Source organism: Osmerus mordax, chromosome 4, assembly GCF_038355195.1.
Source record: "Osmerus mordax isolate fOsmMor3 chromosome 4, fOsmMor3.pri, whole genome shotgun sequence".
In the NCBI taxonomy this organism is placed as follows: Eukaryota; Metazoa; Chordata; class Actinopteri; order Osmeriformes; family Osmeridae; genus Osmerus; species Osmerus mordax.
In genome coordinates this window covers 22,492,394-22,516,843 of record NC_090053.1, presented here as the reverse complement: position 1 = coordinate 22,516,843, position 24,450 = coordinate 22,492,394, and the positions used below count along the sequence as shown (strand labels likewise).

The window sequence follows — 24,450 nt, the reverse complement described above, 5'->3', positions numbered from 1 at the left end:
CGCTTTGCATTATGGGTAAAATAAGATACTTCGCGAAAAAAGAAAACATGGCGGACACAACAGCGACACTTAACAGAGGAAGATCGATACATTGCACCCTGCTGAAAACCTGATCTGTTTGGAGGAATACAATACTGAAAAAGTTGTTATAAAGTTAATTTGTATGCGTCTTTAAGCTTCTTAATTTAACCCTAACGCTACTTCTATTTATATCCACTCCAACGCAGAAGGCTGGAGTCAATGCAATGACTTATGTTGTCATCTACTAACTCGTTTAATAAAATGATATTTTAGTGGAAAAGCAGACCCCAGTTAAATTAAACTTAATTGCTTTTGTAATAATTATGCAAAAATAATGACGTACTAACAGATTGTTGGCATAGCAACTAAACCCTTATGGCAAGGTTTAGCCAGGGGGAGAGGTGGCTAACTTTCCTAATGCAAATTAAGTCAGTTTTACTATTTATGCAACAGACAGGCTTAAGTAGACTAGTCTAACCTGACAATTAAAGACTTGTAAGACTAGTTTTAAACTAAGTTTATGCAACTGGTGCCTGACTAGATGAGAGCAGACTAGACCAGACTAGATGAGACCAGAATAGACCAGACTAGATGAGACCAGACCAATCTAGATAAGGCCAGGCTAGATAAAAGTAGACTAGACGAGATGAGATCAGACCAGACCAGACGGCATGGCAACAATGCTGTCTGAACAACAGAGTGTGGTGTGTTAGGGTTAGTTACGTTAATGTGGTGTGTCATCATGTCCCTTCTCGGGATGCGGACTCTTACTGCCCCATGCTCTGACAAGTGCATTGGTAGGTCAGGTGATAACACACTAAACCAATCACTTCAACCTCACATACACATGTGACTGACACCCTGTTAACCTAGCACATGGACACAGTCCCCCACAATACACATGTACAAGTACACACACACAGAAGTTTAACCTGACTGACATTGTAACAGCCCCAACACACACGCACACACACAGAAGCACAAGCTACAACCCTGCCACCAACCACTCCTGGATACAGAGTGAACACTGACACCAACTGTAGCGCAGCCCCGGGCAACCAGACACAGGCTGTCTGGGGGTGCTGTCTGGGGGGACCCATGTTGGGGAGGCCAGGTCCTCTGAGTTCCAGTGAAGCCCAGACACAGGCACACTTCTCAATCCAGATCTTCATTTTTCTCTTCATATTTCTCTCCTGTCTAGGGGCCACAGAACAGTTGGGCACTGTGCCAGATCCAAGATGGAGTCCAGTGGCCCACAGTTCGAGAGTGGTCCCATAGTATGTGCGCAACTGGCCTCCATTTGGGAAGATAGAGGCCCCCAGCCCTGGGCAGAGGCTGGCCTTGCTGGTGGTGGTGGGGTAGTTATCAGTAGTGCTGGGAGGGAGGAGTGAAGGGGAGAGGGTCTGTAATGCAGGTGGCTGTAAGTGACAAGATAAGCTTCATAGTAACTCTTGGTTCTGTTTTATGGGAGCTGTGGATAAATATTGATCAATATGATAAACAGGTCGTTTTGATGGAATTATAGATTGATTTATTAATTTTTTTGAGTGGTGTCCAGATAGCCCCACCAGGACCACGCCCTGTGGGGGAAGAGAGGGACGGATACTGAATAAACATATTTAAACACATAAGGAAAATGTGTGTGAGTCTGTGTGAAAATGTGTGCGTGGGATATGTGTAGTGTGTATGTGAGAAAGTGTGAGTGTCTCGTACCTCAAGCAGTTGTTATAGTAAGCACACTGTTCAGTCAGAGGGGTGTTCAGGGCAGGAACGGTTTATCTCAAACCAGGAATCTATACAGCTGTGAAAGACAGGGTTCATTCACTGTTAATGCACATCTTGTACTGATTTTTCCTAAAGAAACTTTGCTAGTAGGTCACGATAGATAGCATGCTAGCAGGTCCCTGTGGAGAGCATGCTAGCAGGTCCCTGTGGAGAGCAAGCTAACAGGTCCCTGTGGAGAGCAGGCTAACAGGTCCCTGTGGAGAGCATGCTAACAGGTCCCTGTGGAGAGCATGCTATCAGGTCCCTATGGATGCATGTTAGTATAGAACGTTTTAGGATCCTGAGCCACAGCCCTGACTGGATCCCTCTGGATAATGTAGATAATCACTTCTGTATGTTATCAATCTAACTGTGTGTGTTTAATCAGAATCAGACTCACAAACTCTCATGCTTGTGTGCAGAGGCACATTAGTGCATGATTTATGTTTCTTACGGTATACATGTGTGAGTCTGTGTGTATGAGTCTCTGTGTGTGTGTGTGTATGAGTCTCTGTGTGTGTGTGTGTGTGTGTATGAGTCTCTGTGTGTGTGTGTGTGTATGAGTCTCTGTGTGTGTGTGTGTGTATGAGTCTCTGTGTGAGTCTGTGTGTATGAGTCTCTGTGTGTGTGTGTGTGTGTATGAGTCTCTGTGTGAGTCTGTGTGTATGAGTCTCTGTGTGTGTGTGTGTGTATGAGTCTCTGTGTGTGTGTGTGTGTGTGTATGAGTCTCTGTGTGTGTGTGTGTGTATGAGTCTCTGTGTGTGTGTGTGTGTATGAGTCTCTGTGTGAGTCTGTGTGTATGAGTCTCTGTGTGTGTGTGTGTGTATGAGTCTCTGTGTGTGTGTGTGTGTATGAGTCTCTGTGTGTGTGTGTGTGTGTGTGTGTGTGTGTGTGTGTGTGTGTGTATGAGTCTCTGTGTGTGTGAAGCATGTGTGTGTGTGTGTGAGTGTCAGAAAAGTTAAGAATGTAACCTTTTATTCTGTATAAAATGATACTGTGTTTAGCTTTGTGTGTAGAGAGAGGCCACCCCCAAATGAACTATAGGCAAGGACCAGGCTTAGGTAAACAGGAAGATCCCTTATCTTATCTGAGGATGTCATTTAGTTAGCCTAAGCAGGGCCACTTCAAGACGCACACACAGACACGCACTCACACACACGTGCGCAAGATCTATGCAAGGGAGACAATAAAAGAAGAGCCATGTGACAGTTGCATGTCTTTGTACGAACCAATGACTGTTGAGAGCATGTCATTTAAATGGTTAGCTAGCACACAAGCTAGCAGACTTTGTAACCACCATGGCTACTTGTCTCTTTGCAGCCAGCCGCAAGTAATAAAGCTTCCTTGACTTCTTCACCGATTGTGCAATACTTGATAAAAGTTTAATATTTCTGACAGTGAGTCTGTGTGTGTTAAGCATGTGTGTATGTGAGTCTCTGTGTGTGTGAAGCGTGTGCGTGTGTGAGTCTTTGTGTGTGTTAAGCATGTGTGTGTGAGTCTCTGTGTGTGTTAAGCGTGTGTGTGTGAGTCTGTGTGCGCATGCTTGCACGTGTGTGTGATTGTGTTCACCTTTTGTGGTAAATGCAGAGGCACGGCAGTCTGGCTATGGTGTCTCCCTGCTGCAGATCCTCTAGGCAGATCACACACTCACCTGCATCTCTGGATAGCACATCATCTGTCACACACAACAAGAAAGAACAACATCACAGCAATGATCAGCAGTGCACCTTTAACTCCATAGACCACAGCCCTGCATCAGTGTCAGTGTTGTATCAGCACAAGTTGACCCCTGACCTTCTCCCAGATCCCATCTGAGGGTCTGGAACCACGAACAATCCCAACAGCCTTGAGAAGTGTGTGTGTGTGTGCATGGGGGGATCTAAATAAAGCCCGAATTATACTTCTCCGACTCCGTTACGGACATACGGACGGACGGAGTCGGACGGATTGATTGAATTTATAGTACTCCGAAGGCTGTGGGTGCTGAAAACAATTCACCGCCAGAAGAGTAGGTGGCGCAACGGTTTTTTGTAAGTCGTCGTGGAGTGTTTATTTACCTAGGTTATCGAGAAGTCGGAGCAAATGTACAAATTAGCCGTTTCATCAATAAAATACGCACATTTTCAGCAACAACACTGCCCATTTCTCGTCACATTTTAATTCAGATGCTGATTTACATGTACTGTTTAGCTGAAATATGAATTGTAAAAACTTACAACAATGGCGGTCAAAGGATTCTGTTCGTCCTGTTTATCACGGCAACCCCACCCCTGACGCAAGCGGTTCTTAATACGGACCAATCACAGCCAAGGGGTATCCGTAAAATGACGGACAGATAGTCAGGAAAATCAGGAGGTGCACGTAGAGTCCTCGGAGAGGGCACGGAGAGGGAATTTCTCGTCAGAGAGGGCGTTCCCTGTGTCCGTCTCCGTAAAAACGGAGAAGTATAAATCGGCCTTTAGTCAAAGATAGTCATCATTTCATGATTTCTATAAAGAGAAGAACATGTTGGGGGTTTGTGTTTATAGGGTAGTGCTGTGTGAAGGTTAGGGTTAGCATAGACATATAGGAAGTGTTGGAGGTGGTATGGGGTTCTGGGGTTAGCATAGAGGTTGGTGCTGGTCTGGGAAGGGTCAGGGTTGGTATGGGAAGGGTCAGGGTTGGTATGGGAAGGGTTAGGGATGGTATGGGAAGGTTTAGGGATGGTATGGGAAGGATCAGGGATGGTATGGGAAGGGTTAGGGTTGGTATGGGAAGGATCAGTGTTGGTATGGTAATGGAAGGGTTAGGGATGGGAAGTTTTAGGGATGGTATGGGAAGGGTCAGGGTTGGTATGGGAAGGGTCAGGGTTGGTATGGGAAGGGTCAGGGTTGGTATGGGAAGGGTCAGGGATGGTATGGGAAGGGTCAGGGTTGGTATGGGAAGGGTCAGGGTCAGGGTTGGTATGGGAAGGGTCAGGGTTGGTATGGGAAGGTTTAGGGATGGTATGGGAAGGGTCAAGGTTGGTATGGGAAGGGTCAGGGTTGGTATGGGAAGGTTTAGGGATGGTATGGGAAGGGTCAAGGTTGGTATGGGAAGGGTCAGGGTTGGTATGGGGTGTTATTAAGGTTAGTACAGGAAGTAGTGTAGTTATGTATTGACATGAGTGTTTAGAAGGAATTTGTGTGTGGGTAAAGATTGGAGTTGGGGGTAAAGATGAGGGTTATGTGTAGAGAGGGGGGGTTGTGGATAAAGAGGGGAGGTTGTAGTTAAACGAGGCATGGTGTGGGGCTTTGTAGCGAGCTAAGCTAATTTATAGTCAAAGCCTGATGTATTTTCTTCTCCAATCTGACCAACATTCTGTCCTCTATATTCTTCTCAATTTTTCTGTATTTCTCCCTCCTCTGCCTTTCTCTCCCTTTTACTGTTCTCTCTCACGCCCTCTCATTCTTTCTTCTCCCCTCCTCCTGAATTACTATATACAATATTGCATATACACACACATAGGTGAGTTACGTGTATGTGTTTCTCAGTCTTTGATAGTGTGTGTGTGTGTGTGATCGTGTCAGTCTGTGTGTGTATGTGTGTACGAATGAGAGAGTAAGTGTGTCAGTGTGAGTATGACAGAGTTTGAGAGTGAGTGAAGTCAATTGTAGTGAATTTAAGTGGGAAAGTGTGTATGTGTGTGTGGTTGGGGGATATTGTAGTCATATCCAGTCCATGGGAGCTGACCACTGACTTTGCATGATGATATTTTAATAGCTGTGGTTAAATATAGACCTGACCAATAGAGAGGAAGAAAGACAGGGGGAGAGACAGAAACAAGAGAGGAGACTTTGACTTTGACTATATATATATATACACAATATATAAATAATATATTTATTGTGCAGTCAAAACTGCTATCTAGCCACTAGTTACATTACAACAACAATTTTGGATTCTACTTACTCATATTGAAACAAAAAACTCAAATCAGCATTTTACAGATTAAAAAAATCTAATCTAAACAAAAAAGACCCCTTGGTTACAACTTAAGTCCTCTCCCCATTCACTGTGCACAAGGCCCCTTTCTCCCCCAACACAGCAAGAGAGAGAGAGAAAGACAGAAAGAGAGAGACAGAGAGAGACAGAGGGAGACAGAGAGACAGAGGGAGACACAGAGACAGAGGGAGACAGACGGAGACAGAGAGACAGAGGGAGACACAGAGACAGAGGTAGACACAGGGAGACACAGACAGAGGGAGACATAGAGACAGAGAGAGACAGAAAGACAGAGAGAGACACAGAGAGACAGAACGACAGAGAGAGACAGAACGACAGATAGAGACAGAGAGAGACAGACAGAGACAGAGAGAGACACAGAGACAGAGGGAGACGGACAGAGACAGAGGGAGACACAGAGACAGAGGGAGACAGACAGAAACAGACAGAGGGAGACAGACATAGAGACAGAAAGACAGAGAGGTGGTGTTTGCTGCTGCCGCTTGAAGGACAGAGACAGCAGCAGGGAAACATCTGACTTGAGATGAGAGTCTGCTATGTACGTCCAGTGTAAAAGTATGTTTACAGAACAAAGTTTGAAAGCAAACAGACTAATCCTGCAGAAGTTTTGATTGAGGTTCACTCTACCCAGGCAGCTGTCCGAGGGATAGGGTTAGGGTTAGTTAGGGTTGGTTAGTCTCAGCAGGGCGAGGGAGGGGATGGGAAGTGATGACCTTGTGTTTCTGATTATATAGATCTATGCTGCTCAGGTTGGGATGGCAGGCATACTGCCGCAGCCTCCTTCCATGACTCCACATGGTCACCATGGAAACCAGCAGGGAACAACCTGGTGCTGTGTTCCGCATCTTAGTGTTTCTGGTGTGTTCTGCATCTTAGTGTTTCTGGTGTGTTCTGCATCTTAGTGTTTCTGCTGTGTTCTGCATCTTAGTGTTTCTGGTGTGTTCTGCATCTTAGTGTTTCTGCTGTGTTCTGCATCTTAGTGTTTCTGGTGTGTTCTGCATCTTAGTGTTTCTGGTGTGTTCTGCATCTTAGTGTTTCTGGTGTGTTCTGCATCTTAGTATTTCTGGTGTGTTCTGCATCTTACCCCCCTATTTTGACGATCTGAAACGCAAGTATCAAAGCGCAAAGCGCAAGTAACTTTGTGGGCGGGACTCCGGCTCGGTTGCTATTTTGCCGGTGGGATAAATGACTTTGCGCCTGGCGCAAATCTAAAATGGGTAGGTCCGAAGTAGCTACATTACTAATGGGTGTGGTTTGGGCGTAACGTGCAATAAACCAATCAGAGCGTCATCTCACGTTCCCTTTAAGAGCAGCGCTTGTTCCATGGCGGATTGCTATTATAACGGCGGATTTGCCAGGCGGATTTGCCAGGCGCACGCCAGGAGCGGTTCACAGCCAAGGAGACCGACGTTCTAGTCAGGGCCGTAACAGATAGATAAGTGACATTGTATGGGAAAGGCAGAGCAGTTTTCTCATTGCACTAAATTGCCCGCTCATGCTGCTCATTCAAATTCTTATTCTTATTTTTATATAGCCTACCCTATATAGAATTTTTTTAATTGTTTGGTTCTTGGAATTAGTTTAACTATTGTACTTTTTTACTTAATTTAAAACCCGTATATGTTTATTGTTTGCACCTTCCTGCCACAGTAAATTCCGTGTTTGTGTAACATAGGCTACATGGCGAATAAACCGAATTCTGATTCTGATTCTGATGGAGATGGGAGAAGAAACCCACCCAAATTAGCTTCGGTTAAACAGGCGTGGGAGAAAATTGCCACAATTGTTACAAATCATGTTCACATACATAGAGATTTCTCATGAAATCTTTTTATAATCATTGAAGAAATGTAACACGCCATAAATCAAAACAATGTAACGTAGCTTCGCAGAAAGAAGACCCTGTCGTCGCCAGCAGTGTGCACGGACCAAGCTTGCGCCCTTAAAATAGCATCTGAATAATGCGCCATTGACTTTAGACCACGTTTTTCCTGGTCAGTGGCGGAATTGTTTTTCGGAAACTGCAAAATAGCACCAGGGAATGTTTGCGCCGGAACACACCTCCTTTTTCGCTGAACCGCCCACGGGAGCGCAAGGTCATTTCGACGTGCGTCTGTGGAGGGAAAAGTCCGCTTTGCGTCAAGTGCAATCTAGGAATGATACTTGCGTCGTTGACAAGGTCAATTGCGCTGGGTGCAAGATCGGGCCCTTAGTGTTTCTGGTGTGTTCTGCATCTTAGTGTTTCTGGTTCACCTCAACGTATCCAGACTCACCAGCACATCCCCCCCACATCAACAAATACACAGACAGACTTATTACACACCAGCAATGTGTGTTTGTGTCCGTGTGTGCATGTGCCTACATATGTGTGTGTGTGTGTATCTCTGTTTGCGTGTGTGTCTGGGTTATGTGTCCCTCTGTGTGTTTATGTGTGTGTCTGTGCATGTGTGTTGTGTGTGTGTGTGTGTGTGTGTGTGTGTGTGTGTGTGTGTGTGTGTGTGTGTGTGTGTGTGTGTGTGTGTGAACTCCAGATCTGCTGATGTGTGACAGTCGGTGGGCCCAGCTGATTGACAATAGACCCCAGAGCATTCTGGGAAATAAGATAAGCCACAGCTCTCCCTGTGAGAGAGGGAGGCAGGAATGGGGAGAGAGCAATGGAGAGAGATAAAGGGTGGAGAGAGACAGAGAGAGAGACAAAGATTGAGAGATAGAGAGGGATGGAAAGAGTTAGAGAGTAATGTACTTGGAACCCAGGGCAGACAGAGAAGTCATGAGAGGACATCTATCTTACTCTTTATCAGCCATCGCTCCATCACTCTGTATTCCATTATTTCTTCTCAGTCTCTCTCTACTGTTCCTCTATCTGTTCCTAGTTTTTTGCCGTTAGTTTTAATCTCTGCCAGACATGTCCATGGCATCATATCTAACCTAATGAGTGTCAAATTAATGTTTTTCTTTCAGTCACTTGAATGAAGGCAGAGGGGAGGTTTTGAGTCACCTTCAGGGTGGTTACCTGGGATCACCTTCAGGAAGGGGGGGTTATCTGGGATCACCTTCAGGAAGGGGGGGTTATCTGGGATCACCTTCAGGAAGGGGGGTGGTTACCTGGGATCACCTTCAGGAAGGGGGGGTTATCTGGGATCACCTTCAGGGTGGTTATCTGGGATCACCTTCAGGAAGGGGGGGTTATCTGGGATCACCTTCAGGAAGGGGGGGTTATCTGGGATCACCTTCAGGAAGGGGGGGTTATCTGGGGTTACCCAGACACAAACAACTGTCACTAAAGCAGGTAGCTATCAATCAAACCTATTGCTAAGGGCAGAAGACAGCTATCTCAGCCGTCCCAGGTGACATTCACCTGGGGCCTGTACTACGAATCAAGATCAACATGCTCTGGATCACTTTCAGTTACCCGGCTACGCGAAGCGTAACAACCGCAATCACGATAAGTGGTATCACGACAGCGGTTATCAACTCTTTAACTCAACCCAGATCTTTCCAATCTAGAGACGTGCGCGTTCACATAAAGGGGTGGTGTTTGCACCGTATGTCCAATCGCAAACATGGACAAAACAAGAGCCGCACATTTCACGCAGGAGGAGCCGACAATAATCTTCCAAACTTTGTCTACTCCTCCTGTGTGAAATATTGTAATACAAACATATCTGGAATACAGACATATAATACAGACAAAAATCAACAAAGTCGCTGCTGCCAAGCTGGCGGAAAATAGCAGACGCAGTAAATGCGTAAGCTACATGACTTATTGATATCTTGTGCCCCAGGCACAAGATATCAATAAGTACATGTAATACCATAATTACACGTGTGCATTCCATAACCTTAAACTTTTGTTGCTGTATTATTTTAGTTGCAACCCTGGCAGTGGCAAACGATCGTGGGAGCAAATAAAAAATAAATATAAAACCATAATTCAAAACGGTAAGTAGCAGTAGGCAATACCTACTTGCACATATTTTAAGGCCAACAAGTACAAGGCTGAATTGCCTGAGTCAGTCCCTTTTGTAGGATATTGGTATAAAGGTCCCATAGAACAATGAAATTGCAGCCAACAGGAAGAAAAATAAGGCATGAAAACTGGGGGGGCCCTCCTCCACAGGACTTCACTCCTGCTGAGGAGCTGGCCCTCTCCAGCTATCAGGGTAGCCCCATGATGGAAGGAGTGGAAGGGGGCATTTCTTCAGACCCTGGTGGCAGCAGCTCGGAAACCCAGGCATATGTATGTTTCAAGTATGTGACTATCTATGTGGTCTATGTGACCATGTTCATTCAACAATTATTTATGAATATTGTAGGAGTGAAATGTATTACTGTTCTCTGCAGTGACAGGAAATACAGTGGTGTTGCTGCCACCACCCATTGTTGTCCCACTGTGCCATACAGAGGTAACAGTGAAACTAATAGTCATACGCCAGTATGTATGCCATATGTGGTTGCTGAATATTGATAAAATATGCCATTTACTTTCTCAAGTGGAGGTCCTAGATGATCAGGAAATTGTGTCTGCCTGCTCAGAGAGCATTTTGGGGGTACACTTTTGAGTTTTATTTACCACTTGCAACACAGATGGTGAGAGTGTGTGAACGTGTGGCTGTGATTGAAGTGTCTGTAATGACTTGCTAATGGTGGTGGTCTGAACATGAGACACAAGTCCTTACAGTGCTCATTTCAAATATGACTCAATTGATTAAATTGCGGTGTTAAAGGAACGTCTTCCTCCCCCTGAGCCTAGGGCCTCCACTTCAAGGCCAAGACAAAGACACAAATTATAAGCAATGAACCTTGAAACACAGTAGTCAAATGGACACCTTCAACTTTCTCCAAGTGTACCTTGCAAAGGGACAATGTTCTTTGTTTCAGGTTGGAGCAGACAATGTGAGGGCTATATAAAAGAACCCTGGAGCTCGATATAGAGTATAAGAGGCTTTTAATAAAAAAAACAAGGCTGGCGTTTCTGTGTTCCTAGGGAAGGGAGAACACATAAGGATGTATTTGTTAAACTTTGTTCTACGTTTTGGTCTTTTTATACCTTTTTGTGGCTTTTTTTGTTGTGCATTTTGAGTCTTTTGTGGGGGTTTTCACCATTTCTTTCTTTCAATGTCCTATTTATTCTTTTTGAAAAATGCTATAAAAGTGAATGAAACATCCAAATTCAATGAAAGTAGTGAAATTATAATTTATTTAACTTGTGAAGAGCATTGTATTGTACCATACACATTGTTCTTTTTGGTTTGAAATGTTTTGGTTGAAAGAAACACACATTTCTGATATGGAAATGATTAGAAAAAGGCTCAAAGCAACCCAAGGACAACAGAATGGGTTAAGGGGAGACACCCCAGTGAATAGGGATAACATATCAACATGAAACCTCCCCAGTTGATAACTAATATTAGGTCAAATATTGTTTTCATTACTAGTTTCCTGTAAATGTATGTTTAAATGAGCAAATGATGCATTAAGTTGTAAAATATGATATAATTTGCATACATTTCCAGAACGGAAATCAGAACATTGCATGAAGACAGGATGAAAATCCTTGTTTCATTTTGTCAAGATATTAGAGTCCAAAGTTTTTACAAAGGGCACTTTGGATATCTCTTTTTCATCACTCCATTAATCATAATATGGTGGCAACAGCCATTGAAGAAAATCCTTTGCAAATTGCACGGCAGACCGTGTTCTTGATCAGGTTCTCTGCATCACCCACACTATAAAAGTAGGTAGCGAAATAACGAAACGCTATATATAGTGGGACTGTGAGCGCACTCTATATCTTTCATAAAGATACTCATGTGGGAATGCGAAAGGGTTTTGTCGGTCTCTAAATGTTCTTGCTCTTCTGAGCGCACCTCTCACTATCCGCGCACCAAACTACGCAGGATCTTCTATGAACGGTGACGGCATTATCCTCAAGAATGAGTTAGTGGGCGGGGCTTTTATACCGGTTGATCTCTGATCTCCAACTTAACCTGCTCCCGACCAGGTTAACCGTTCAGCATGTGTTACCATGGCGACCTACCCCGGTAACAAGTGATCCACCGTCGTAGTACAGAAAACCCTGGGTTGAACCTGAAGTTACCTCGCTAACGCCAAATCTTGATTCGTAGTACAGGCCCCTGGAGGCCCTTGGCAACAAGCAGACAGACCATAATACTTCAGATCTGGGCAGAGGGAACGGAAGGGCCCAGCTAACTCTAGTATGCTATTTTATGGTAGTTGACAAGTAACAAGTATAACAAGTATTGTTAGAATTGTATTTGAGAATTGTATTTGACATACAACACGCATGTGAGCACACACTATCACTACCAAAAACAGAGAGTTTCATTTAATGCGATTACAAAGACATACAGTATGTTAAGAGCACTATTGTGACCAGTGCAATAAAATCTGTCAGGTTGGTCTACGTAAAGGATTTCCATTTCTGATCAAATTCATTAGGTTTCTACTGTAAAATGCATAATAATTATTACAATTATTGATGATAGTCTTATCCAACCTGATTCACCAGATGGTTGTTACACATAACTATATGGAAAGTCGTCCTTGAAAACTTTGGAAAAAGGCAGGCAGTTAAAAAAAACCTTACTTGGCAGGTGATTGGATGAACCATCTCTCTATCACCATCAATCAAGGTTTAATTTCAACCATGCCTTTAGCTGCCAGTAGTTCCTCATAGGAGTGATTGGTCGGAACCAATGTGGTAACTTGAAGCTTGGCAAGATGGATTCTTACATAGTTGTGATCTCGCTAATCCATCTGTCTCTAAAGGTTAAGGCCGAATCCCAATAATCTGTCTTACCCCTTTCCCTTACCCCCTTAGTTTACCCCTAGCCCTTGTCCCTCAAAACTGAGTGGTAAGGGCTAGGGGTGAAAACATACCCCTATGAAATGAGACACAACTTGGTTACGGTTACATATATCGATGTCTCCAAATCAAGTAGTGTTATGCACTGATATCAAACGAAATTTGCTGCTAATGGAGTTTAGTTAAAACTGTAGACATGCATGGAGTCCATTCAAGGCTAGTCAGAGAAATGCGGGACTGTTGTGCAAATCAGCAATGTAATGTTAGCGTAGCAAACTAGTGATTTTTAAAAACGTTTCAATTAAGAACATGGTTGCAAATATATATGGACAGGACTGTGTAGAACACAAAACAAGACTGTCGTAATTTTAAAATAAATTATTTAAGACGAAAATATAACATTTATGGGACTCTGGATTATCTGGCCGCCATTGTTGCCGGTTGCGCAGTATTCCCATACCTCTTGGTTTCAAGTAAGCTCCCGAAAAAACTTGGTTTTAAGGGGTATGTACCCCTACCCCTTAGCCCTACAACTCGATCAAAACGAGTATTGGGACAGCCCTTGCTCTCATGTGAACGCGCAAAACTAGGGGTAGGGGTAAGACAAAGAATTGGGATTCGGCCTAAGTCTTGTCAAAGAGAGGACAAGAAGAGTGAGTCTTACCGTTGTAGGAGAGGCGGGGCTTGCTGAGACACATGATGAAGTGGACCTCCATTTCATTGGATGCCACAGACTTGGAGCATACAGGGCACTGGAACCCTGGTAAAAAGGATCAATCAGACAGACATAATCAATCCTGATCGGAGATTACCAATGTAGTCCCCTTTGGACTATCATGCAAAAAAAAACAATCAGTGTGTACAGTGGCATTTGTCTGAGTCAGATCCCAGAGTGTTATGGCTCTCTGTTTGAACCAGTAATAATAACAAAGGTGTTTATTTAGCAGACACTTTTATCCAAAGCGATGTTCATAGGGGAATTTAAATCTGCAACATTTGGATCAGTAGTCAAATTTTCTTACCACTGAGGAATACCTAAGCATTCCAATATAGCAGCTACTACTACCTACAACTAACTCTCCAGTCACCAGACTATCTCTCCACCAGCACCTCTGCAGTCACCAGACCATCTCTCCACCAGCACCTCTCCACCAGACCATCTCTCCACCAGCACCTCTCCACCAGACCATCTCTCCACCAGCACCTCTCCACCAGACCATCTCTCCACCAGCACCTCTCCACCAGACCATCTCTCCACCAGCACCTCTCCAGTCACCAGACCATCTCTCCACCAGACCATCTCTCCACCAGCACGTCTCCACCAGACCATCTCTCCACCAGCATCTCTCCAGTCACCAGACCATCTCTCCACCAGACCATCTATCCACCAGACCATCTCTCCACCAGACCATCTCTCCACCAGCACCTCTCCACCAGACCATCTCTCCACCAAACCATCTCTCCACCAGACCATCTCTCCACCAGACCATCTTTCCACCAGCACATCTCTCCACCAGACCATCTCTCCACCAGCACCTCTCCACCAGACCATCTCTCCACCAGAACATCTCTCCACCAGCACCTCTCCACCAGCATCTCTCCCCCAGACCATCTCTCCCCCAGACCATCTCTCCACCAGCATCTCTCCACCAGACCATCTATCCACCAGACCATCTCTCCACCAGACCATCTCTCCACCAGACCATCTTTCCACCAGCACCTCTCCACCAGACCATCTCTCCACCAAACCATTTCTCCACCAGACCATCTCTCCACCAGACCGTCTCTCTACCAGCACCTCTCCACCAGACCATCTTTCTACCAGACCATCTCTCCACCAGACCATCTCTCCACCAAACCATCTCTCCACCAGCACCTCTCCACCAGACCATCTCTCCACCAGAACATCTCTCCACCAAACCACCTTTCCACCAGACCATCTCAGATAGTCAGTTAGACCATCAGATAGTTTTGTCACTATACCACAAATATAAATATAAATCTTGACTGTAAGAAGTAGAAAGACTGGATTCAACATGCTTCATATACATCCCAAACTCGAAAACACAAATTTCTGAAAACGATCTAAAAGCCTCTGTAAAAAGGTGTTAAACTTGTTGTTCCCTCTCCTTTCGTATTTCCCAGTATTAGGTATTGCATTTGCAGTTTGCCGCAAACCATAAAGGACATGAACGGTGATGTTTGCAAATTGGTTTCTGGGGATCAACAATGTTCTCATTGTCATCTGCGTAACACCCAAAGTATTTCCATACGTGACTCTTCCTCTTTTCTTGTTGTCAACTTTTAGTGGAAACCCTGCAGCATTATCTGCTTGTCCAGTGTTGCCAATTTAACAACTTTGTTGCTAGATTTCGTGACTTTTCGCCTTCCCTTATGACAAAAAATAAAATTTAGTGACAAATCTAGCAACAATTAGCGACTTTTCAGAGAGCCACTTGCAACTTCTGGTGAGATTTTTTTGACAACACTGTGCTTGTCAGCATCCGACTCTGCATGGGTACCGGTTAGACCTGCTACTCGGTACTACCGAAACTTCAGAAATTGTACAGTTTTTTGGGTTTGAGTATTGATTTGGTACAGGAGTATCGGTTTTTGTGACAACACTACCACCAGACCATCTCTCCACCAGACTCTACTGAATGTAGTGGATAGACTAGACCCCTTGCTGACCCAGTTTTCCCAAGGCCGCTATTTCCAGATGCTCCGTGGGGACAAAAGGAGACAAAAATGGAAGGAGTGATCAGGCATACCAGGAAAGGTAAGGAGGCTTGGTAGTGTGCGTGTGTGTGCGTTGGTCTGTACGCGTGTGTGTGGATTAAAAAAGAATTAAAAGATATGTAACAAATGCACCACAAGCAGTTTGTCTGTGATATTCTGCTTATGCTTGATTGAAGCACAGCCGGACAATACCATCCTGTACACTGTCACTGTGACACTAAGTCAAGTCTTCGTCCTTTGCCACAGAAACATAGTCAGTTAGAGAGAAATTGACAGAGTAAGAACAGACAGAAACAGAGATCGACAGGCTGAGAGAGAAAGTAAACAGGGTTTATAAGGGGGTTGGAGGGAGGTAGAGGGGGTGAGGTCTTCATAGGGGCGCTAGAGGGATATTGAAGGGGTTTATCGGGGGCGAGAGGGGGAAGAGGGGGAAGAGGGGTGGGGTTATGAAAAGGAATAGTGGACTGAAGACACAGCAGGGGATGGGAGTAGAGAGAGGCAGGAGTAGAGTAGGGTTAGGGTTAGGATTAGTAAGTCTATCTTGAGAAATTGAGAAAGCGAGACATGGAGAAAAGTAGAAAAACAAAGTTCCAATCAGAAATCAGCTCTCTCTGTAGAAGTGTCCCTGCACTCAGTTCATGTTCCAATATCTACGTACCTTTTTACAACAACAAGGACAACAGGACAAAATCTCAGCCTTTAAATGGCACACACCATCATTAGTATCTACTGAGTCATCTTGCTGACTGAGTGATCAGTGCTTCGTCATGGTGGACCCACCGTGCCCAAATATGGTACCTGCCATTTGATTGCATCACTGCCAACTCCATGCAACTCCTGACAACTTTTTACCTTACCGGAAAGAGCAGCAGTTTCCATGGAAACAGCTAAATGAGGAGGGAGGGAGAGAGTGAGATAGAGAGAGAGGAAATGAGGAGGTATATACGAGAAGGGGAGACAGTGAGAGAGGGGGAGAGGGAAAAAGTAAGAAAAAGAGAGAGACAGAGAGGGAAAGGAATTGAGGTGGTGAAGATGAAGAGAAGGGGAGAAAGAGAGACTGAGAGAGACGTATTGTTTAGTTTGGTTAGTTTAGCCCTGATTTCTGAAGGTAATATGACCTTAAATACAAGAGGTTGGGAGGGGCTGGAAAGCACAAAAAGAGGTCCTCTATCTGTTGGCAGATCTAACATTTTTGGGTTGATTGGGCGCTCAGAGATTCTTTCATAAAGCGCAATATCTGTGCTTCTAGCAAAACAGCCTCTCTCTATTATTCTCTTTCTCCCAGTTCCTCTCTCTGTCTGCCTCTATGTTTTTCTTTATTTCTCTCTCACCTATTTTCCCCGACACCCTAACTCCCACAACTCCCTAACCCTAACCCCAACCCACACACACCTAGCCTTAACCCCAACCCACACACACCTAGCCCTAACCCCAACCCGCACACACCTAGTCCTGATACCCTCACACACACACTAACACTGCTGAAGTTTATCTTTAGAACTCTGTATGATGACAGGGATTAAGTTCCCATGGCAACGGTCACCACTGGCTCTGCTGGTGCCAAGGCCCTGACTCCTAATTGGCCAGCCACATGCACTGTCTTTTTATATGCCTGTCTACCTGCCTGCTTGTCTGTCTGTCTGACTGTCTGCTGGTCTGTCTGACTGTCTGCTGGTCTGTCTGTCTGTCTGACTGCCTGCTTGTCCATCTGTTGGTTTCTCTCTCTGTCTGTTTATGTATTGGTCTGTCAGCCTGCCTGCCTGCGTGTGTGTGTGTGTGTGTGTTTGTTTGACTGGACACACACAGGCCTGTGTGTGTCTAAAACGAGTCAGTGAGGTGTGTGTGAGAAAAAGAATGTGCATTGACAGTACTGAACTTTTTTCAATGTACGTGTGTGTGTGTATGTGATGTGAGTGTGTATGTGTGTGTACATATGTGTGCGAAGGAAGTGAGTGTCAGGACATTGTGGGGGGGGTAAAGGATCCAGCATACTGAAACCAGCCATGGCAGGCAGCTATGTTGTTGTCACAGCAACTGAAAACCTCCCTCAGACAACCCCTGGTGTCGCACTTTCCTTCTGAACAGTGTGGTGTGTGTATTTGTGTTTGTTTCCCTGTGTACAGTGGGTGTTTGTGTCTGTGTGTGTGCATAGGCATGTGTGTGCATGTGAGCCTCTGTGTGCAGTGTGATGTACGATGGAGCTAATAAAAACAAGACAGAGATGGAGAGAGTGTAAGAGCAAGATAAAGAGAAAATCGAAATAAATCTAGATGGTGACCTATATTCTAGAATCCTGCAGATAGACAGTTGAGAAAAGATGTTCAACAAACTTGCCATGGAAGAGCCACAACACAAGTGTACTGTATGTATGTAGAAATGCAGAAATGTACAATACATCTGTGTCTGTGTGAATGTGACAGACATGTAGACATACGAGAGGGAGAGAGGGAGAGAGAATGTATATTCTAACTAGAGAGGGTACAATTTCTGGGGAAATTGTAGGGTGTGCTTGCTTGCGTCGGTTGCACAGGGGTCCGTTTTTGAATGACATTTTTACAACTGATACTTCAGTTTATTTGATATAAAAATGCATACTTATTATTTATAAAGATTACATAGATTTTTGCTGCTCATTTACAATTGAAAATACGAGTGAAGTGTAGAATGAAATAGATGTCTTCTCATTTCCCCTGCAAGAGGCAGCCTCATCGTTGAATCAAAACGAATACATTTGGCAGACCAAGGTAAAAATTGACCTAATCTTTATGACTTAAACGTCCTTTTAAGTTTTTACCTTCTCGTGATATTTTCAGGCATTTAGCCTACTCATATTGCATTCATTCATTAATAAAGAACCCCCTTTGAAGATTATTCTACGACGTTACCGGCAGTAGAAGATGGAATCGTGATTCAAACAGTACCATCTGCTAACTGAAAATATGCCCCCAAAAACGTAAATAAGCTTGACATTTATTTAGTGGAAAATCGCTCATTCATAAAAAGCTCACTGGTAGCGATCAGTCAGTAACAACGCAAAATGCGATATAGCCCTGTGTGGAGAAGCTGCCCCGGTAAATTCTACTACTACAGTACAGTACTAGACTACTGCTGTGTTCGTCTTGGTAGCGATTGCGTTGGTTGAATTGGATTTAACGTTCCGTTGTACGGTTTAGGCTGAAATTAATTATTTTCATGAACAGATTGACAAAGTTTAGGCTGTGGCAATGAAGTTAAGGTTAGTAGTTAGATAGATTTTTGGGTAGATTTTAGGTTTTTGTAGTGTGTCTCGCGTAAGCTACAGCGTTGCAGTGAGCTAGCTACACTGGTTTGAAACCACAGGTAATGGTAATTTCACCAACAAATCGTTTACTAATGTCAGAATAAATCCTACAACGAAAATGTATATGTGAGGAATGTTTATTTTAACGATTGAAAACAGATATATCATAGACCACTGTAGTATGTGTTGCCCGGGAAACACAGGCTAATGTCATGATGCTAATACTTCAGTGAAATAGTAGACTACTGTTTCTGAAAGTAGATGTACTTCCTTAATAATATCAGCTTATATTGTACATTACACATCACAATTGTGTGTCATATCACAAAGTAAAATGAGTAAATAGTTATCACCCTGGCCTCTTTGCTTGTGGCGTTTCTGCAGCTGCCTTGCAGTAAAGCTATAGTTAGCCTAGCTATCCCCCAAGTTAACAGATGCGAAATGAATGTTCTGCCAAAGGTAGTCACGCGTGTTTTCGTGACGTAGTGACGTTAGTAACGTCAGTGACTGTGGCTAGCAAATTAGCCACCGTTAGCTTCACTTTTCGCCACAAAAACTTAACTTCAGCCTAAACCATGCAACGGAACGTAAATAAAAATACAAGCAACTCAATCGCTACCAAGACGAAACTTTTGACACCTAGGTTGTCTATGTAGGCAAATATTGACAAAGATTTAGGGGGGCAAAAATAAATAATAATAAATATATATGTGAGAGAACAAAGGTTGTGCTCTCGCCGAAGGCTTGAGCACACCCAATAATAATATATATGTGAGAGAACAAAGGTGGTGCCCTTGCCGAAGGCAAAGCACACCCAATTACATTTAGAAGGGTTGGTAAAAAAGCTACTAAACTCAAATCAAAACAAATATAGTTTTGTATAGCCATTTTCACAAGCAATGTCACAGTGTTCAAACTATAAATATGTTCTTTTTTACAGTTTTCTTTGCTGACAGACTTCAGATCAGTGTCTATGACAACACTAATCAACCGAAAGATCATCATGATCTGGCCTCACAGGAAACACACCACACACTCTGCTGTTGCAGGAAATGGCATGGAGGCTGCAGACACTGGGCTTGTTTATCTTCATCATTCCTCCCTCTAACCCTCCTACAAGAAATGCTGCGTCACCAGAGACAGGAGACCTGCTCTAGTGGTTGAGCAGGTCTGTTCTGGTCTGGGTCTGGTCTGGTCTGGATCTGGTCTGTTCTGCATCGAGTCTGGTCTGGATCTAGTCTTGTCTGGATCTAGTCTGGTCTGTTCTGCATCTAGTCTGGTCTGGATCTGGTTTGGATCTAGTATAGTATGGTCTGGTCTGCATATGGTCTGGTCTGGATGTAGTCTGGTCTGGTCTGGATCTAGTATAGTCTTATCTGGGTCTGGTTGACTAAGTGTTTTTCATAATTGGCTAAACACCTGACCTTTCATGACTGCATGAAATTACCTTTCCATCTAGCTGGCTTTTGAGAAACAGTGAACAGTTGGTCCAGGGGCTTCCTGGGTCGGGTTAGTTTTATAGTAAAACAACTCTTAGTTTTGTCACAGTGTTGACCAGCTGCTCGTAGAGTAGTTGTGTAGAGTTCTGTAGCTGTTGGGTTAGGATTGCTACGAATAGTGTTGCTGTTGCTGAGTTAAGTCCTGAGGATGTTTCCTACCAGATTCTTTCAGTCAGGAATATTGAATACATTCTATATTTATTAAATACTAATGCTGTTGCAGTACCAAGGATGTTGGTAACATCACCAGACTCTGTGACATGTATAATGATAAAAGCATTATTGGATATTATGTACAGTATATGCATATTTACATCGTGATCATGCTGGAATTACTGCCTGCATCTGTCTGTCTGTCTGCTTGCTGATTATCATGTTGTTTCTCTATGTGTCTCAGTACTGCATCCAACAGGGTATCATGTTCAGGTGGCCCTAGTGCCACACCAACACAGATAAACCCCATTTATAAACTTATGGCTCACTTATAATACTAGTATAATGACTTGAGTACCTGTAGAATTACCTTTTTAACAGTACTCTCAATTCCAAGTGATCACAGTAACACTACTAGGTTAGGTTCATACAGGATCCTACATTCTAAACATACCTTATCCATATTTCACACACACACAAACAGACACAATGGCGATGGGAATTTGTGTCCTCCCTTTGTTTTATCCCTTTATGATAGAGAGATAGAGAGAGAGAGAGAGAGAGAGAGAGAGAGAGAGAGAGAGAGAGAGAGAGAGAGAGAGAGAGAGAGAGATAGCACAGCAGCAAAACATGCAGGGTCCTCACTCTTGGATCCCCTCACCCCTAACTCTCTCCACCTCCCACCCCCTTCACCCCTGACTCCCTCAACCTCCCTCACCCCTGACTCCCTCAACCTCCCACCTCCCTCCCCTGACTCCCTCAACCTCCCTCACCCCTTACCACTGACTGCCTCAACCTCCCTCACCCCTAACTCCCTCCACCTCCCTAACTCCCTTAACCTCCCTAACCCCTGACTCCCTCAACCTCCCTCACCCCTAACTCGTTCAACTCCCACCCCCCTCAACCCTGACTCCCTCAACCTCCCACCCCCCTCAACCCTGACTCCCTCAACCTCCCCCACCCCCCTCCCCTGACTCCCTCAACCTCCCTCACCCTCTGACTCCCTCAACCTCCCACCTCCCTCCCCTGACTCCCTCAACCTCCCTCACCCCTTACCACTGACTGCCTCAACCTCCCTCACCCCTAACTCCCTCAACCTCCCACCCCCCTCAACCCTGACTCCCTCAACCTCAATCACCCCTTACCACTGACTGCCTCAACCTCCCTCACCCCTAACTCCCTCCACCTCCCTAACTCCCTCAACCTCCCACCCCCCTCAACCCTGACTCCCTCAGCCTCCCCCACCCCCCTCCCCTGACTCCCTCAACCTCCCCCACCCCTTACCCCTGACTCCCTCAACCTCCCTAACTCCCTCAACCTCCCTAATCCCTGACTCCCTCAACCTCCCTCACCCCTAACTCCCTCAACCTCCCTAACCGCTGACTCCATCAACCTCCCAGCCCCCTCCCCTGACTCCCTCAACCTCCCTCACCCCTAACTCCCTCAATCTCCCACTCCCCTCAAGGCATGTAGGGTGAAGTGCCTTGCCCAAGGACACAACGTCATTTTGGCACACCTGACTCCCTCAACCTCTCACTCCCCTCACCCCTGACTCCCTTAACCTCCCACCCTTCTCTCTCCTTCCGCAATAACCCGCTTACCCTTTTCCCCCTTAAACTCCGTATTGACTCACCCCCTAACCTTCCACCCCCTCACTCCTAACCATCCACCCTCCAACCTTCTACCCCCCCATCCCCTAACCATCACACCCCCCCCCCATCCCCTATGATGCTGTCTGATCCCTCTGGTAGCATCATCAGGGTAGCTAGGCAGTAACGAAGAGCATGTTGACATCTGAGTCTTGGTTCTCCTGTGAGACCACCGGTCTGGGCTTTGATAACGAGCCCTTGGAGACAGCAGCAGTGTCGTCAGGGACTGACAGGCCCGGTCACAGACATATTGTGGATAGATTTAAGCGGATGATATCCATGAGTCCTTCCCCTCCTGTATCTCTCTCTCTAATCAGACGCTACCTGACTCAGCACGACGTATTGGAGTCATTTCTCACAACAGTTCCAGGGCTGCCTTAAACTAACAGTCGATGGAAGTACACTGCACTTTTCTGATTTCATTTTGTGATCAAATGAATTATTTATTGTTTGTATAAGGTAAGGGGGACAAAACAGTTTTTCTGCCCCTCCCCCCATATTACCCCCCCCCCTTCCCCCCCTGGCATGATGAGCCAAGGCAGTGTACATAGATACAAACACACACTCCAAGCAGAAAACAAACATTACAAAACTATCATTTTAGCCTATCCTTTACCCCATTCCCCTGCACCCAGGAATCCCACCTCTATCATAGATAACAGCACTCAGACACAAAGGAATTAGATAATTATGCATATTTCCTATCATTTCTCCTAATCCACTTCTCTGATTTACTTCTAACACACACACACACACAGAAAGTGTATGCATGGCTGGCAGAGTTTAATAACATCTGCATTGATGTCATGTAGCCTACTCCCAGTTAAGCCTCGTTATGAAGGGGTTACAGATACGTGCAGGTGATCCGTGAGATTGACACTTACCACTGTGGCCGCTAAACCACCGCGGGGCAATATGCAGGGGCAAGGCATCTGCCAACGACCCTCGGGATCCTAGATATAGCATACCCTCCGTGTGATGCCCGCCGACCGTTTCCTGATAACCGTTACCGTGAGCAGCATTCGTGCCAGACCCCCCTCCGGCTCTGTCCGAGTCCGTTCCTCTGGGTGTGTAAAATCCAAAGGGCACCGCGGGACTGTGTTCTATTCCCATCCCAGCCACGGAGCTCACTGAGCGGCTGCGGAAACCCATGGTTCCGCTCGGTCGGTAGTGCCCGAAATGGGCCGAGGGCGGCACTGCGCTGTCATCTGTTGAGACACCGGAAAAAGCACCCCGCGGCCGCCCGGCCGTACTCTGCTTGCCCCCCATCCAAAGCACCCTAGATGTGGGTGGGGTGGCTGAAAGGGGGCTCCGCAGAGAGCCGCGAGCGTCACTGGAATCACCCCGACACGCCTGGTTGCAGCGGTCTTCTCGCCCCTTCCCCGCGTCAACACGGCAGCTGTAATCCCGGGGTTGTCAAGTCTGACCACAGCTGCTGTGCCCAGCAGACGCAACAGCCCAGCCTCCTCCTCGCCGAAACATGAGCGACCCAATGTCTTGATTCTCCTCAAGCGAGAGAAAAATACCAGACGAAATCAGATTGATGGTGACGATGAAAGACAAATACAGATAAATAATTCCACGAGATGACGAGCAAAACGCAACACGTTTTCTCCACTAAAAGGCTGACAGGACAATCTGCCCCAAATCACAATAACGTTGATGACAAGCAGGAAGCGCAACAACAAATTCGATGAGGCGCGCTACTCCGCAACAGCACTGCCTTCCTGTTAGTATTTGTCTGTAGGACTGGCTCAGCTGATCGAAGCCATGACAACTGTTGCTGTCTGTCGGCTAGACAGTCTATCTGTCTATAGACGTGAACGTGTCCGTTCGTTCCTCAAGCTCCCAGAGATTCGGGTCAGTGTTTGCCGCTCTCACGTACTCTCATCACGCTCGCTCTTGTCTCTCTGTGCCGCCAGACATTGGGTGCGTTTAGTGCGCAAACTCGGATTAACAATGAGACACGGTGTGGTGAAATACAGTGTGTATACAGGCCAATTCTTAATCTCCAGCAATAGGTTCTAAAATCCCTTACAGATATCCGGCGAGTGTCTGCGTGTGCGAACTCAGGCGCGTGAGAGCAGACAAGGCCCGTGGGCTACAGATGGTCTCATTATGGGCTATGGTTGCCATGACAAACTTGAACATGCTAGCTGGCCAGGCTGTCAGATTTCTTGCCATATGCTGAATTATTCAGATTAAGCGCTCGTGTCAGACATGGGATTACTGAAATCCCCCAAATGAAGTGATTGGCACACTCAGTCATGTCTCTGACGTCACCCGGTCTGTCTGTTGTTCCAATACTTTTCCTTTAAGTGTTTCTAAGAACGTGGAGCGTGGAGGCATGGGACGAGCTGCACGGGCCATTATATGATACAAAAGGATGTCAAGAGATCAATGTAGCCTACTAACAGTTAGAATAAACACAGCTAAAAGTTCGGAGACAATGACAACAAGTAGGTTAAGACACTTAATAAATTTAGAAGTTGATTGTTACATGCATAGAGAACGCTACACAAGGCATAGGCC

At 45.3% G+C, this 24,450-nt stretch overlaps 1 protein-coding gene across 2 annotated transcripts; it reads right to left on the bottom strand.

Annotated features, from left to right (window-relative positions):
- Positions 1–23,599, bottom strand: znrf1 (zinc and ring finger 1). Of its 2 annotated transcripts, XM_067235224.1 has the most exons (6): positions 22,803–23,599; positions 13,263–13,358; positions 3,355–3,460; positions 2,941–2,955; positions 1,735–1,822; positions 1–1,601 (listed from the first exon to the last, which is right to left on the bottom strand). In XM_067235224.1, exons 1-5 carry the CDS (start codon positions 23,185–23,187, stop codon positions 1,765–1,767), a joined length of 660 nt encoding a protein of 219 aa, XP_067091325.1. In that variant the 5' UTR covers positions 23,188–23,599; the 3' UTR covers positions 1–1,601; positions 1,735–1,764. The 2 variants fall into 2 exon arrangements, with proteins under 2 accessions (XP_067091325.1, XP_067091326.1); XM_067235225.1 differs by lacking the exon at positions 2,941–2,955.
- Positions 23,600–24,450: the final 851 nt, after the last annotated feature.